Source organism: Pinus tabuliformis, chromosome 4_2 (assembly GCF_031772625.1).
Source record: "Pinus tabuliformis cultivar Carrire ecotype Pingquan chromosome 4_2, CPIR1, whole genome shotgun sequence".
Lineage (NCBI taxonomy): Eukaryota > Viridiplantae > Streptophyta > Pinopsida > Pinales > Pinaceae > Pinus > Pinus tabuliformis.
Genome location: NC_142304.1, coordinates 1,151,697,867 through 1,151,714,430, shown reverse-complemented (window position 1 = coordinate 1,151,714,430; position 16,564 = coordinate 1,151,697,867). Strand labels below are relative to the sequence as shown.

General features: G+C 33.8%; 2 protein-coding genes and 1 pseudogene across 2 annotated transcripts; 2 read left to right on the top strand and 1 right to left on the bottom strand.

Moving 5' to 3' along the window:
- The first annotated feature begins 1,717 nt into the window (after window positions 1-1,717).
- On the top strand, window positions 1,718-5,345 carry LOC149173757 (3-dehydrosphinganine reductase TSC10A-like). The gene is made up of 4 exons (XM_089427997.1): window positions 1,718-2,031; window positions 3,750-4,016; window positions 4,632-4,785; window positions 4,943-5,345. The coding sequence occupies exons 1-4, from the start codon at window positions 1,738-1,740 to the stop codon at window positions 5,245-5,247; spliced, it is 1,020 nt and encodes a 339-aa protein (XP_089284123.1). The 5' UTR covers window positions 1,718-1,737; the 3' UTR covers window positions 5,248-5,345.
- Window positions 5,346-8,127: 2,782 nt separating this feature from the next.
- LOC149173756 (UDP-glucuronic acid decarboxylase 4 pseudogene) lies at window positions 8,128-8,877 on the bottom strand (annotated as a pseudogene).
- Window positions 8,878-15,125: 6,248 nt separating this feature from the next.
- Window positions 15,126-15,823, top strand: LOC149173755 (uncharacterized). The gene is made up of 2 exons (XM_089426819.1): window positions 15,126-15,306; window positions 15,464-15,823. Exons 1-2 carry the CDS (start codon window positions 15,126-15,128, stop codon window positions 15,766-15,768), a joined length of 486 nt encoding a protein of 161 aa, XP_089282945.1. The 3' UTR covers window positions 15,769-15,823.
- The last annotated feature ends 741 nt before the right edge of the window (window positions 15,824-16,564 follow it).

Sequence of the window (16,564 nt, the reverse complement as noted above, 5' to 3'; positions counted from 1 at the left end):
TCCAATTTTGAAAATTCAAAATCCTCAATTTCTGATTCTAGAAAACTTCCAAATAACGTTATCATTATACAACAAGAACAAACTTTAGATACCCAAAATTTTAAGCTACCCAATAGCATTAAACTTTTTATCCACTCCAATTTTGAAAATTCAAAATCCTCAATTTCTGATTCTAGAAAACTTCCAAATAACGTTATCATTATACAACAAGAACAAACTTTAGATACCCAAAATTTTAAGCTACAATTAGTCAATTACTTAAACTTTAGATATCGAAAATTCTAGGCACGGTACATTTAGTTGATTACTTGAACTTTATTTGGATGAGTATTGGATATATTACTCAGTCGTGGGCACGTTCCTTAATTATGAAGTTCCTTATTTAACAACGTGGCCAACCTTAAAATCTTCTTAAAACAATTTCCAGAACATCATGCAAAAAATTGGAGAGAAATCCAACAAAATGTTTTTGAATTTTGATTCATAAATAAATCTAAGACCTTAAAAACCTTTTATCTATTCCAATTTTAAAATTCAAAATCTTCGACTTCCCATTCCAGAAAACTACAAAATAATATTAAACTTCTTATCCACTCCAATTTTGAAAATTCAAAATCCTCAACTTCCTAAAACTACCAAATAACATAAAACTATAAAACACATGATAGATTAGAATACAAAAAATAAAATACACACTTTTTTTCTTTGAGCTGCTCCCCAAGATGGTTGGAATGAATTATGCCTTAATTTAATTCAAAATTTATTTAGGGGCTCCCTAAGTTGGTCAGAAGAAATTACTTCAAAATTTCCTGAAAGGTTGTATACCATATCAAAATTTACACACAACTTGTAAGTATTTTTCAGGTTTTACAATAACTAACGACATAAGTAAATAAAGCAACCAAGCCTTAATTTACTTCAAAATTTCCTCTATACCATATCAAAATTTACATAACTTGTAAGTATTTTTCAGGTTTTACAATAAACTAACGGCATAAGTAAATAAAGAGTACATACGTGGTACGATGATACCACCAGTGTAGCAGTTTTGAACAACAAAGCATGCCATATTCAAACGCTAACAATTTCAACAGTAGGGTAAAATAAAAGATTACAGGGATGTTATTGATTTTCCCAATTAGCAAGAAAGCTAAGAATGTAAGACCATAAAACACATATTCATCAAACAACATATAGTTAGATCCCAAAGAGTAGTAAATTCCAAAGTTGTTTTGAGAGTCAATTCCAATGCTAGTAAATAAGTCATTAAATTATGTCATCAATATTCATATGACCGACCGTATGTCCCATTAATTCTCAACAACAAAATCTTAAAAAAATATAGCAAGCTAACCATAATCGTGACATAACCTTCCAATCCCCATAATATCCCATTAATTCTCAACAATTTTTACGGTTTAGATTTTTAATTAAATGTCAAAATGACGTGAACCCAATATATTTTAAACGTAAAATCTGACCTGCACAAAGTTTCACCAACCATAAAAATACGTGCTAAAACTTAAAAATTTCCAGGCCTGGTTGGTTAGAATTCAATTTTCTTAATAAATAGTGTTCTAGAAGTGTCAGTCCAACTATTTATTATACGTAGTTCTAGTATATTTTCGCACTAGACAATTAACCTTTTTCCTGCATTAAATCCGTACTCAAGATCTGACATTACACCATTTTCCATTATATAAAGGGAGAACAGGCCTAACTCATGTTACTGCAGTCATGATCATGGATATCCAACATTATGCAGTTCAAGCAATAACATTAACAGCGGCCATTGTTTTCACCACTGGAATCGTCTTCAGATGGAGGCGCCCCTGCATTATCCATAGTTTGCAAAATAAGCACGTCGTTATAACAGGAGGATCAAGCGGCATTGGCCTTGAAATTGCAAAAGAAGCTGTTGCACAGGGCTCTTACGTCACTTTGATAGCAAGAAATCTCTCTAATCTTTACAAGGCAGCTGAAGAAATCCTCAAAGAGGGATACTGTGATCAGGACAGGATCAATGTCAAGGTAAATATGAAAAGATTAAAGCATAATTTTTTCGAGTTATAGAGTATATATTCCAGTCAAGTTTATTTTAACTACTCTAACATATATATCTTATCACAAATTTACTGTTTTTTCTCATATATATATATATTATAACAAATTTACTTTTCCTCACATGGAAATCCTAGATTCATTAAAATATGCTATGGAAATTTTTTATTCTATCCATGGTTAGTAAATTGTTTAATAAATTTTTTTGTTTAATAAAAATTTCTGGGTTTCCATTGGGAGTTACAGATTCAGGATTACTGCTTTTCCTCATATGTAAATCCTAGATTCATTAAATATGTTATGGAAATTTTTTATTCTGTCCCAAGGTTGGTAAATTGTTTAATAAAAAAATTTGTTTAATAGTAATTTCTGGGTTTCCATTGGGAGTTGCAGATTCAGGATTACTGCTTTTCCTCATATGTAAATCCTAGATTCATTAAATATGCTATGGAAATTTTTTATTCTGTTCCATCGTTGGTAAATTGTTTAATAAAAAAATTTGTTGAATAGTAATTTCTGGGTTTCCATTGGGAGTTACATCAGGATTACTGCTTTTCCTCATATGTAAATCCTGGATTCATTAGATATGCTATGGAAATTTTTGATTCTGTCCCATGGTGGGTAAATTGTTTAATAAATTTTTTTTGTTTAATAAAAACTTCTGGGTTTCCATTGGGAGTACAGATTCAGGATTACTGCTTTTCCTCATATGTAAATCCTAGATTCATTAAATATGCTATGGAAATTTTTTATTGTGTCCCATGGTTGGTAAATTGTTTAATAAAAAATTTTGTTTAATAGTAATTTCTGGGTTTCCATTGGGAGTTACAGATTCAGGATTACTGCTTTTCCTCATATGTAAATCCTAGATTCATTAGATATGCTATGGAAATTTTTGATTCTGTCCCATGGTGGGTAAATTTTTTAATAAAAAATTTTATTTAATTTTTGATTCTGTCCCATGGTGGGTAAATTTTTTAATAAAAATTTTTGTTTAATAAAAATTTCTGGTTTTCCATTGGGGGATTACTGCTTTTCCTCATATGTAAATCCTAGATTCATTAAACATGCTATGGAAATTTTTTATTCTGTCCCATGATTCGTAAATTGTTTAATAAAAAAATTTGTTTAATAAAATTTCCGGGTTTCCATTGGGAGTTACAGATTCAGGATTACTGGTTTTCCTCGTCTGTAAATCCTAGGTTCATTAAATATGCTATGGAAATTTTTGATTCTATCCCATGGTTGGTAAATTGTTTAATAAAAATTTCTGGGTTTCCTTTGGGAGTTACAGATTCAGGATTACTGCTTTTCCTCCTATGTAAATCCTAGATTCATTAAATATGCTATGGAAATTTTTTATTCTGTCCCATGGTTGGTAAATTGTTTAATAAAAAAATTTGTTTAATAAAAATTTCTGGGTTTCCATTGGGAGTTACAGATTCAGGATTACTGGTTTTCCTCGTCTGTAAATCCTAGATTCATTAAATATGCTATGGAAATTTTTGATTCTGTCCCATGGTTGGTAAATTGTTTAATAAAAATTATTGGGTTTCTATTGGGAGTTACAGATTCAGGATGTATGCCAACTTTCTGGGTTTCTGGGTTTTTGTTAATGTAGATGTATGCCAACTTTTAGCCATCAATATTGAGTCCAGGGATTTTTGTTCTTGTTACTTTGTTTACAGGTTGCAGATATAAGTGACTACGAAGCAATTTCTGCAGCCATACATGAATCCTCTGTGTGGAGGCCACTTGATATTCTTGTATGCAACGCTGGGGTTACTCGTATTTCTTATCTGGATCAGCTCCCCATTGACAGAATCGCTTCCACAGTCCAAACCAACATAACTGGAACGCTCTATACATTGCACGCGGCTCTTCCATTGATGAAGCAGAGGAGCAGCCGCCATTGTCGGTTGGCTCTGGTATTCATGGGCTCGCTTGCTTCTCTGGTAAAACTTCATAAATTTCCCCAAAAAATGTAAACTGTCATAAGCTTTTATGTTGGTTTTAATAGCCTGTGATAAACAGATGCAAAACAAGAGAAAAAAAGAAGAAAGAAGCTAGAAGACTGGGATACAGAAACCTTGAAAGATCAAACCAATTATATATAACTATTAGGTTATTATGATTGATCAAACCAATTATATATAACTGTTAGATTATCATAATCATAATAGAGTTATTTTTTTCTAATGTGGTTTGTCCACCTGTCTGGGATAGATGTGATCAGGGTGTTTTGTTAATCCACCTCTGGGATAGATGTGATCAGTGTGTTTTGTTAATGTATTCCTTGATACGTTTTTCTATCTAGATAATATGGACATAATAAATATATATTTCTGCTAACTTTGCTAAAAAAACATAATAATTCTTCTCTAACTTCTTTCCTTTCTCTTATCACAAATAGAGTTACTTCAACATTCTAGTATTTTCAAGGCTTTGGCCATGCCAGCCCTGCTTTGGAACTTACCTTTCTTCATTTCTAATATCACAAGTAGAAATTACTTCAACATTCTAGTATTTTCAAAACTTTAACCATGAAAAATTATGCTGTCCTTGTGCAGTATCCCTTGTATGGCAGTGGGCTCTACACTACAACTAAATATGCTCTGAGAGGACTCGCTGAAACTCTGAGGCTTGAACTCTTGCCTTACAACATTGGTGTCACCCTAGTTTGCCCTGGGTTCGTAGAGACTTCCATGCTAAAGGAAATTGAAGGTGAGTAGCAGATACTTTTATAAAAACCCATCAATCCCATGAACAAACAGCACAATGCAATAATTTTGCTACAGTAGGTTTCTGAGAAAACCAGAAAGCCAATCTTGGATTTGTGTTGCCTTACTGTTTTCTGATTCAATGGTACTTGGTTTTGCAGATAGCACATCAGATCCAGAGTTTTATAAGATCAGAAGTAAGACCAGCTTCTATAAGAGAAGTAGAGCAGAGTCTCCAAGGGAAGTTGCAAAGGCTACTCTAAGAGCTGCTAAACAAGGCAGATTTTTGGCAACAACTGGCATTAAGGGTTTTATGCTGTCTATCTTATCTACTGGGCTCTTCCCTGCTGATTCTTTTGGAAGAGCTCTGATTGAATTGTTTCTCTTTCTTCCAGTCAAGGTGATTGGTTACATCATCTCTGCATATATCTATGCTGTTATATGGTTGAATCATACTTGCAAATGAAATATGGTGGATCACAGAGCAAACAGTAATGACAATATTTGAAGTCAGATTAGCAACTTCCTATTTATATTATAATAAATGAATGGTGTTTATGTTCAGTCATGGCAATATTTGAACCTTCTTAGTTATATTATAAAAATCAATGTTGTTTATGTTATATTTATATCAAGTGTTTGGTTATTTAGTTCAATTTGCCAATTTAAATCATGATATCATGGTAATTAAATGATATAAGATAAACTTATAAAATCAATGTTGTCTATGTTATATTTATATCAAGTGTTTAGTTATTTAGTTCAATTTGCCAATTTAAATCATGATATCATGGTAATTAAATGATATAAGATAAACTTACATTTATAATGTTCACTTATATTCATTAATTTATATAAAAACAACAAAATAGTCTATCAAAATAGAAGATCATATTAGTAAAAACAAATTTGAAATAAAAATAAAAAGTTATTTATTTGGTAAGATATTTATGGTTTTTCACTTGGGGAGTAATGTAGTCACGGAGAGAGACTGACAGATTTCTGGCAGGATACACATGGGTTACCGTGATCAACGTGAGGCACAGATGGGCTGACTAAAGGTACATGAAGTAGGGTTCTGTTTAGTAATGAAGCAGATACCTATATATCAATGACTCTCTTCAATATTTCGTTTTGTCTTACTGCAGGACCATATGGTTGCTGGATGTTGACTATAGAGTGTCAATGTTTATTATTTTTTATATGGAATATTGATATGGATTAATGAGTTTCATATTTTTATATGGAATATTATTGATATAGATTAGTGAGTTTCTTATTTTATGTAAAATATGGATATAGATTAAAGAGGTTTTTATACCTTTTGTGATAGATAAATTATTTTTTGTATTTTATATGTGGATTAACGGTGTTTATAAAAAATTATAAATATAAAATAAATATTAACAACAAAATACTAAATATTTTACATATTAAAATATATAAAATAACTTATTATAGTTTGAAAACGCATTTGAGAATATATAGATTGATGAGTTTTTTTATTTTTATATGGAATATTGATAAAGATTAATGAGTATCTTATTTTATATAAAATATTGATACAGATTAAAGTGTAAATTGTTTTTCCATTTCATAAATATAAAATAAATACTAACAATAAAACATTAAATATTTTATCTATTAAAATATATAAAATAACTCATTATAATTTGAAAAACACATTCTGAGAATATAAAGATTGATGAGCTTCTTACTCTTTATATGGAATATTGATAAAAATTAATGAATTTCTTACTTTATATGAAATATTGATATAGATTAAAGAGTTTCTCATCATTCTTATGATAGATAAATTATTTTTCCGTGTGATATATGGATTAACCTTGTTTATAAAAGATCATAAATATAAAACAAATGCTAACAACAAAACATTTAATACTTTACATATTAACAGATAAAAATCAGATTTGAATTAAAAAGGAGGAGTTACAGCTCTGTGTACTTCACTTAGACTCTGCACTCAAACAAAGAGAAATCTCTCCTTACACTCTACTTGCATCAAATGAGCAATTACATCATTAAGTACATTACTAGATATCAGGAAGTTGCAACCAAACTCCTACACTCTAGGAACAAATCCTAAACTAAGGAGATACGTTACAATTGGTGTAACCATTTCTCCATTAATACAAAATAATATTAATTATTTTCAACTCCCCCCTTAATGGGGAAAGAATTATCTTGAACTCCTAGCATCCCTCTAAACAATTCAAACTTTACATGCCCAAGAGGCTTAGTAAAAATATCAGCCATGTTATCACAAGTTTTACAATATTCAACACATATTTCTTTTGACAGTAGTTTCTTTCGATGAAACAGAGCTACAGTGCTCTGCTTTTTGCTGCTCCATGCTATGACCCTGGATCCAATGCTGAATGCGTAACCTGTGATAGATCTTCGATCATCCAAGTTACCTGCCCAATCAGAATCTGAAAAACCTGCTAGAATAACCATTCTGAACCTTTCCAGCAAGCTTCTGGCATACTTCCCTTGAGTAAGAAAGGTTTGTCCAGAGTCTTTCCATCTCATACACTTGTGACATCTGATTTCTTTGATCAGATTGTTAGCATTCCCTGTTACAATCATATCATCTACATATAAATAAATCAAACTAATTTGCCTCTGTTTATTAAACTTGGTATACAGATTTGGATCATTCAAGCTCCTACGAAAGCCATGTTGTACAGAAAATGAGTCATTTTTCTCATACCACAACCTGGGTGCCTGTTTTAAACCATAAAGTACCTTTTTCAATTTACACACAAGATGTTCCTGCCCTTTTTTCACAAAACCTTCAGGCTGTACTAAATAAATTTCTTCCTTCAAGTCACCATTCAGAAATGCAGACTTAACATCTAGCTAGTGTAGCTGCCAATTGTGTTTTGTTGCTAAGGAAATTAGCATTCTAATGGTGTTTAATTCGGCTACAGGAGTAAAGGTGTCATCGAAATCTTTTTCGTCTCGCTGTGAGTAACCCTTTGCTTACCATTCTAGCTTTAAGTTTCTCTATACTCCCATCTGCATTTATTTTTGGTTTATACAGCCATTTGCATCCTATGGGGGTTTTACATTCAGGCAATTCAACCAAATCCCGAGTATGATTCTGTTTATTGATCCTATTTCCTCATACATTGCAACCCTCCATGCATCATATTTACTTGCTTTAATTTGCAGGTTCTACAATGTTTAAAAACTTTGACATTAATGCATAGTCTTTTAGTTTAGAAGATAATTGAGTATTCCTACTTGATCTCCTTGGTGGGGGACTTACCTCAAATCTGTCTATTTCAGCATTTTCTGGGCTTGCATTATCAATTACATTTCATGTTACTTCTTCTTCTTGTTTTTGCTCCTCCTCTTCATCTTCCTCTCTGTTTTCTTCCATTAGCAATGAAATGTCCCAATCACTGTTAGAGTCATCCTTTCCTTCTTCAACCTGTTCTAGTTCTAACATTGTAAATTCCCCAGAATTCCCAAGATTGAAAGGACCAACATGTTCGCCCTCCATAAGTCGCATAAGGCCTTCAACCAGATCAGAAACGAACTGGAAGCTCCGTGTCTGTTTCCCATTTCCATAGACTGTCAAAGGCTCCTTGCGCAAAGCCTGAGCAACAAAATTACTTGCAACGCGACCATCATCACGGCACATTCGCGGATTAAAAATTCGAGCACTCCGAACCTCAACATTTGCCCCAACACGCTTGGCAAGTCTGGATATGTTCAAGATTCCCACATCATTAGTTTTGATAGTCTTCACAGGATTGTGTTTGTAATGCACAGGGGAAATGGGGCAAGCCAAATGGTAGATCTGATCAACCTCCAACAATAAGGGTTCCACAACATCATGCCTTATCCGTTCAAACCTCAGATTGCCAAAAAGATGCAAAACATTTTCCCTCCTTCCTGTGAAGAAATTGTCGACAACAATAACATTGTCGCCTCTTGCCATGAGCCTGTCAGCTCCACCCGTCACGTCAACTCGCAGGGACTTTCTCTTCAAACCTAGGAGTACTTTAGCCCCCGAATTCACCATCGAACCCGAAGGATACTGAGCACACCGAGAAACAGGCATCTCATAAACAACCCGCTAAGGTTTGTTGGGCACAAACCTTCCATTTTCATTAACATTAGAAGCCAAAAAACCACACTGAAGGATAAAGAAAGTTGATTCGATGGCGATTCCTATCAAAATTAACAGCAACTGTTGCTCCCTGAGAAAATAATCTACTGGCCTGATAATAAACCATGTCTTTTCTGGCTTAAGAGAGTACTCATCACTATTATTCATATTGGACTAATAAATTTCTGATCCTCTGATGAATCAGTCTCCAATGCGCCACCACCTAGCAAATCCGATTTGCTACCACCGAACAAATCAGGAACTCCAATGCGCCACCACCGGGCAAGTCCAATTCGCTGCCACCGAATAGATTAGGAACTTCAATGGCCACCACCGGGCAAGTCCGATCCGCTGCCATCGAGTAGATCAGGAACTTCAATGCGCCACCACTGGGCAAGTCCGATCTGCTGCCACCGAGTAGATCAGGAACTTCAATGTGCCACCACTGGGCAAGTCCGATCTGCTGCCACCGAGTACATCAGGAACTTCAATGCGCCACCACCGGGCAAGTCCGATCTGCTGCCACTGAGTAGATCAGGAACTTCAATACGCCACCACCGGGCAAGTATGATTTGTTGCCATCGAGTAGATAAGGAACTTCAATGTGCCACCACAGGGCTACTCTGATCTGCTGCCATCGAACAGATCGGGAAATTCAAAGTGCCACCACCGGGCAAGGTCGATCTACAAAAATTGCAGATTTTCCAAAGAGAAAGAGGTTGGCACTCCTTCGACAGCGAAATTCCCGTGCCAGAAACAAAATTGACGTGTCTCCCGAAATTGGCGCGATTAATCCTTGATTTTCTGCGCCAATTGTACTTTCTAGCGCACTGGTGCGCTTATTTCTCTCAAAACCGCGCCAAGTGGCACGACTGTTTCTTAAAAAACAACGCCAGCTCTTCCTTCCGCTAAAAAATGGCGTGACTGTTCACGACGAAACCGCACCAACACTTTCTTGCACTCAGAGATGATCAGTCATCTGAGACCTATGCTCCAGGTGTTACTGCAGTCCACCTAATCCTACGAATGCTTCTGTACACTCCACTGCCACTACAGTTCTGTAATCAATGATGCATCCTAAAAAAATTAAGGCTATTCCTACTCTGTGCTTTGATACCAAGATAAAAATCAGATTTGAATTAAAAAGGAGTTACAGCTCACGGGTGTGTACTGCACCTAGAGACTGCACTCAAACAAAGAGAAATCTCTCCGTACATTCTACTTGCATAAAATGAGCAATTACATCATTAAGTACATTACTAGATATCAAGAAGTTGCAACCAAACTCCTACACTCTAGGAACAAATCCTAAACTAAGGAGATACGTTACAACTAGTGTAACCATTTCTCCATTAATACAAAATAATATTAATTATTTTCAACTTTAACTCGTTATAATTTGAAAAACACATTCTGAGAATATAAAGATTGATGAGTTTCTCACTCTTTATATGGAATATTGATAAAGATTAATGAATTTCTTATTTTATATGAAATAGTGATATAGATTAAAGGGTTTTTATTTTTCCATGCGATATGTAAGTTAACCTTATTTATAAAAAATCATAAATATAAAATAAATGCTAGCAACAAAACACTAAATACTTTACATAGTAAAATATATAAAATAACTCTGAAAAACACATTTTGAGAATATATAGATCAATGAGTTTCTTACACTTTATATGGAATATTGATATAAATTAATGAGCTTCTTACTTTATATGAAATATTGATATAGATTAAAGCGTTTCTCATAATTTTTGCGATAGATATAATTTTTTTTTTCGATCTTCCATCTCATATGGGGATTAACCTTGTTTATAAAAAATCGTAAGTATAAAACAAATATTAACAATAAACCACTCAATACTGTATATGTTAAAATATATTAAATAACTTGAAAAACACATTTTGCTAATATACAGATTAATTAATTTCTTAAGCTTTATATGGAATATTGATAGATATAGATTAATGAGTTTCTTAATCTTTACCTAGAATATTGATATAGATTAATATTAATATGGATTAAAGAGTTTTTCATAATTTTTGTGATAAATAAATTGTTTTTTCCATCTTATATATTAATTAATTTTACTTATAAAAAATAATTATAAATATAAAACAAATACTAACAACAAAACACTAAATATTTTAACACTAAATACTTTAAATATTAAAATATATAAAATAACTCATTATAATCTTAAAAAACACATTTTGAAAAGGAGTTGTCTATAATGAGACTTTTTGGAGATTCCAGTGACCTATTGAGATTAAATCTTGATTTGTTGTAGTTAAAATGGTTTTTTAACTGCATAGTTGGATTCAGCACCATGGAAAACCGCTGGGACGCTTTGATTGTGCAGAAACTAACTATCAAACTTGCAATTCCAATAAATTGCTGCCAGATTTTGACGGAAAAACCCACCAACAAGGCTTCCAAAAAGTCGCATTATAGACAACTGCTTCAACTGCGTTTGGGAATCCGTTATAACAGGAAAAACACATTTTGAAAATCCGTTATATCCTGACAAACACATTTTGAGAATAGTTACGGTCTCTTCGATTGCGTGAGTTCATCAAAGTGACAAAGCCTGTCCTTGCTTGTGGACTTTATAAAACCAGAACTCATGTTTTTCGACTTCATAAAACGAAAGTGTACTTGCTTCTCAATTTAAGCATGAAGCATGGGAATATTTTTATTTTGTAGGGATCAAAGTGGACTTTGGACTACTCTAATAGTTATTTTATAATTTTATAAAAGCAATGCAGACTCCCATTATTCTTTCACTTTAATCATGTGGGGTGGGGAGATTCTATAAAATCCAAAGTGGAATTGCCATATCGATAAAAAGAGATTGAATTTTATTTAATGCGATGGTATAAATTGTAATTGAAAATATTAATTGTTTTAAATTGTAATGGAGTGTATAATTTTTTTTGGAGTTTAAAATTGTAAGTTTAAGTTTTGTTTTTCTATGTGTATTACCGATCTTTATAGGCTCTTCATATAATCTATATTGATTTTCTTTCTGAAAAAAAGTTTTGTTTTCCTATGTAGTAGGGGTTTTATTTTTCTCTTCTTTTTTTAAGTTAGATTGTCTAGGAGTTTATAACAGTTTTAGATTTACTAGTTTTCTCATTCAATTTCTTTATATTCGTCATCTTTTTTGTAGAGTAGTTGGGCCATGTGGAGTTTATGGTTTTGCAACAAAACCTCTTTTGGGTGCATCTTGGCAAGATAGAAATAGAGAGTGTTGCTTACCAAAAGCGGTGCAAGATCCAAAATAGAAGGTTAAATCTAGCATGATCAAATGATATATCCAATATATGCAAGATCAAGCTCTGATTTACAAATTTATTTGATTATGGCCCTCTCAAAGGTCTATTATTGGGTGGATCAAGAATAAATAGAACATCCAAGTTGTTCCCAACAAATATTGGGAGGAGGAACCCTTTGAAAACATCGATAATGTCATGGACAACTTTGTCATAGTATTGAAGGCCACTGAGAGAGGGAGATACACATCAAATGCTTGGGTCTATGTTTATATGTAAATCTCCTAACCTCTTCCAACCGCCATAGATATTTATTACCACGATAATGTTTGGAAGCAAACACTAGATAATGAACATGTCCCCTTTAGATGAAAATGTTATCATGAATACTGACATCTTATTAGGGACTATCTAATGAATTCTGATGGAGGAGCATGAGACTTGGAGGGAAAAGACTTCAAACTTATTCCAAAAATACAAAAAAATCTACAAGCAAAGGAATGGGATCCTTTAGCCATCAATTTCCATTTTTTCTAGTTATGCATAGAACTAGAATATAGGATTAAATCATGATGTAATAAGTGTTAAATTAGTTAGCTATAGTGAAGGTTCTCGAGGAGAATACCTTGCAGAATAGACAGGATTAGTTAGTGTAGTGGAGATTCTCGAGGAGAATGCCTCACAAAACAGATAGCAGTGATAAATTTTAGCCTCTGTTTTAGGATCAGGTTGTTAAAACGAACCAGCATATATGTAACTTTTATGCTATTGTAAAGGAATTTTGACCGAGTGGTTTTATCTCATATTGCTTAAGGAAAGAGGAGGATATCTCTGTGTATTGGTCGATCCTGGAGGCATTGTGACCTTCGAAACCTTTTCTATGCATCTGAACACCTGTTTGTCTGTTAAATCTAGTATTTATGCGTATCTTTGGCTTTCACGCAACGCTTTCTTTTAAGTCTTTACAACAGTGGTTCAGCCTGGTTTTCCAATTAATACTTTGATTGAAGTCTATTTGAGTGTGTTTCCTTCATATCGGCGTGCTTTGTTTCCAATTTACGCGTCATTTTAGTCCTGCAAGCTAAATTCTAGTTTACACTAAGAAACAACGAAAAACTTAGTCTGAATTTGGAATCCGGACTTGAAATCTTGTTAAGTGTGGCTGATATCCATATCGGGTCCGTAAGCACTATCGCATCGCAGCGCTTCAGTGGAGAGGAACTGGCCTTTTGAACCGCCGAAATCCGATGTTGCGACACATTCGGATCCGAAATATTATAGAGGAGGACTTATAATCTATCGGGTCCGTGAAGCGTTATCGCATCACAAGTCTTAAGTGGAAGGAGCCTAGTGAGGGAGTGTTGAAACTGCCGATTGCAATCGTTGATAATGCTATAGTATTATCGCAACGAGGAAAGGCCGATAGTAAAGTGCTAATAGTGTTGTTCCATTTATTATGGAATAAACCCCGCCAACAGCGTATTTAAAGCGCCGATAGTGTTATTCCATTTCTTATGGAATAAACCCCGCCGATAGTGTATTTTGCGTGTTAACGCATTTCCTTTGGGTAAACAACGCCGATAGTGTATTTTACGCAGAATTGCATTGTTGCTATTTTCAATAGTGCCAATAGTGTATATTGTAATTCCTATGGAATTACAACGCCAATAGTGCAAAAAAGGGCCTTTGTTATGAAATTGTTCCCGATAACAAGGGTTGGGCCAATTAATGGAAAAGGATTGGTAATAGTGGCTAAAAAGGGGAAAATTTATAAAACAATCAATCTAGGAATAGATGATTGATACTCCAGTTGGGATTGAAGAAGGGATTCGGCCATAATTAGAGGAAATTGTATTAGGATCAGAGCATTTGTCAATATCGCCTGCACCCAGGCCACCATTAGTGGTATTAGAGCAACTTGTTGACACTAAATTGAATCTCAGAAGCAAGAAAAGAAAATCTAATATGGCTTTTAGAGTTGGAAGAGGACGAGGACGTGGTAGAAGAGGTCGACCAATTGAAAATGATGAGGTGATGGAAGCTATGCACCAGATGTAGGCTAGATTAGAAGCATTAACAATAGGGAGAAATATAGATGATGGGGATATTAGTGAGCCTGAGGTTGAAGCTGAAGAAGAGGAGGAAACTGTAGCAGTTACTCCCGAGATGAGATTCTTCCAGTCAATGTTGAGATCCATAGCGAGGCCAAAGACTGAGGTTTCAATATATGAAGGAGGATTGAATCCAGAAGAATTGATAGACTGGATTAATGGCATGAAGAAATTCTTTGATTATGAAGAAACAAAAGATGAGAAGAAAGTAAAGTTTGTTTTCGCCAAGCTAAAAGGACATGTATCACTTTGGTGGGATGGAGTGCAGGCAGAAAGAAAGAGCCTTGGCAAGAAACCAATCAGAAATTGGAATAGGATGGTAGCAAAGCTAAGAGATAAGTTTCTACCAAGTAATTATCAGCAAGCCGTGTTCAAACAGATGCAGAATCTTAGACAGAAGTCTATGACAGAGAGAATATACAGAGGAATTCTATAAGGTAAGTATAAGAGCTGGACAAAGTCAGGATACAGATGAGAAGGTGGCTAGATATGTGAATGGTCTTAGGATGGACCTTCAAGATGAGATAAGTACACTGTCTCCTAAAACAGTAGAAGCAGCTTATCAGATGGTACTGAAAGCTGATGGACATGAAAAATATATATTTCTGCTAACTTTACTAAAAAAAACATAATAATTCTTCTCTAACTTCTTTCCTTTCTCCTATCACAAATAGAGTTACTTCAACATTCTAGTATTTTCAAGGCTGTGGCCATGCCAGCCATGCTTTGGAACTTACCTTTCTTCATTTATAATATCACAAGTAGAAATTACTTCGACATTCTAGTATTTTCAAAACTTGAACAATGAAAAATTATGTTGTCCTTGTGCAGTATCCCTTGTATGGCAGTGGGCTCTACACTACAACTAAATATGCTCTGAGTGGACTCGCTGAAACTCTAAGGCTTGAACTCTTGCCTTACAACATTGGTGTCACCCTAGTTTGCCCTGGATTCGTAGAGACTTCCATGCTAAAGGAAATTGAAGGTGAGTAGCAGATACTTTTATAAAAACCCATCAATCCCATGAACAAACAGCACAATGCAATAATTTTGCTACAGTAGGTTTCTGAGAAAACCAGAAAGCCAATCTTGGATTTGTGTTGCCTTACTGTGTTCTGATCCAATGGTACTTGGTTTTGCAGATAGCACATCAGATCCAGAGTTTTATAAGATCAGAAGTAAGACCAGCTTCTATAAGAGAAGTAGAGCAGAGGCTCCACGGGAAGTTGCAAAGGCTACTCTAAGAGCTGCTAAACAAGGCAGATTTTTGGCAACAACTGGCATTAAGGGTTTTATGCTGTCTATCTTATCTACTGGGCTCTTCCCTGCTGATTCTTTTGGAAGAGCTCTGATTGAATTGTTTCTCTTTCTTCCAGTCAAGGTGATTGGTTACATCATCTCTGCATATATCTATGCTGTTATCTGGTTGAATCATACTTGCAAATGAAATATGGTGAATCACAGAGCAAACAGTAATGACAATATTTGAAGTCAGATTAGCAACTTCCTACTTATATTATAATAAATGAATGGTGTTTGTGTTCGGTCATGGCAATATTTGAACCTTCTTAGTTATATTATAAAAATCAATGTTGTTTATGTTATATTTATATCAAGTGTTTAGTTATTTAGTTCAATTTGCCAATTTAAATCATGATATCATGGTAATTAAACGATATAAGATAAACTTACATTTATAATGTTCACTTATATTCATTAATTTATATAAAAACAACAAAATAGTCTATCAAAATAGAAGATCATATTAGTAAAAACAAATTTGAAATAAAAATAAAAAGCTATTTATTTGGTAAGATATTTATGGTTTTTCACTTGGGGAGTAATGTAGTCACGGAGAGAGACTGACAGATTTCTGGCAGGATACACATGGGTTACCGTGATCAACGTGAGGCACAGATGGGCTGACTAAAGGTACATGAAGTAGGGTTCTGTTTAGTAATGAAGCAGATACCTATATATCAATGACTCTCTTCAATATTTCGTTTTGTCTTACTGCAGGACCATATGGTTGCTGGATGTTGACTATAGAGTGTCAATGTTTATTATTTTTTATATGGAATATTGATATGGATTAATGAGTTTCATATTTTTATATGGAATATTATTGATATAGATTAGTGAGTTTCTTATTTTATATAAAATATGGATATAGATTAAAGAGGTTCTTATACATTTTGTGATAGATAAATTATTTTTTGTATTTTATATGTGGATTAACCGTG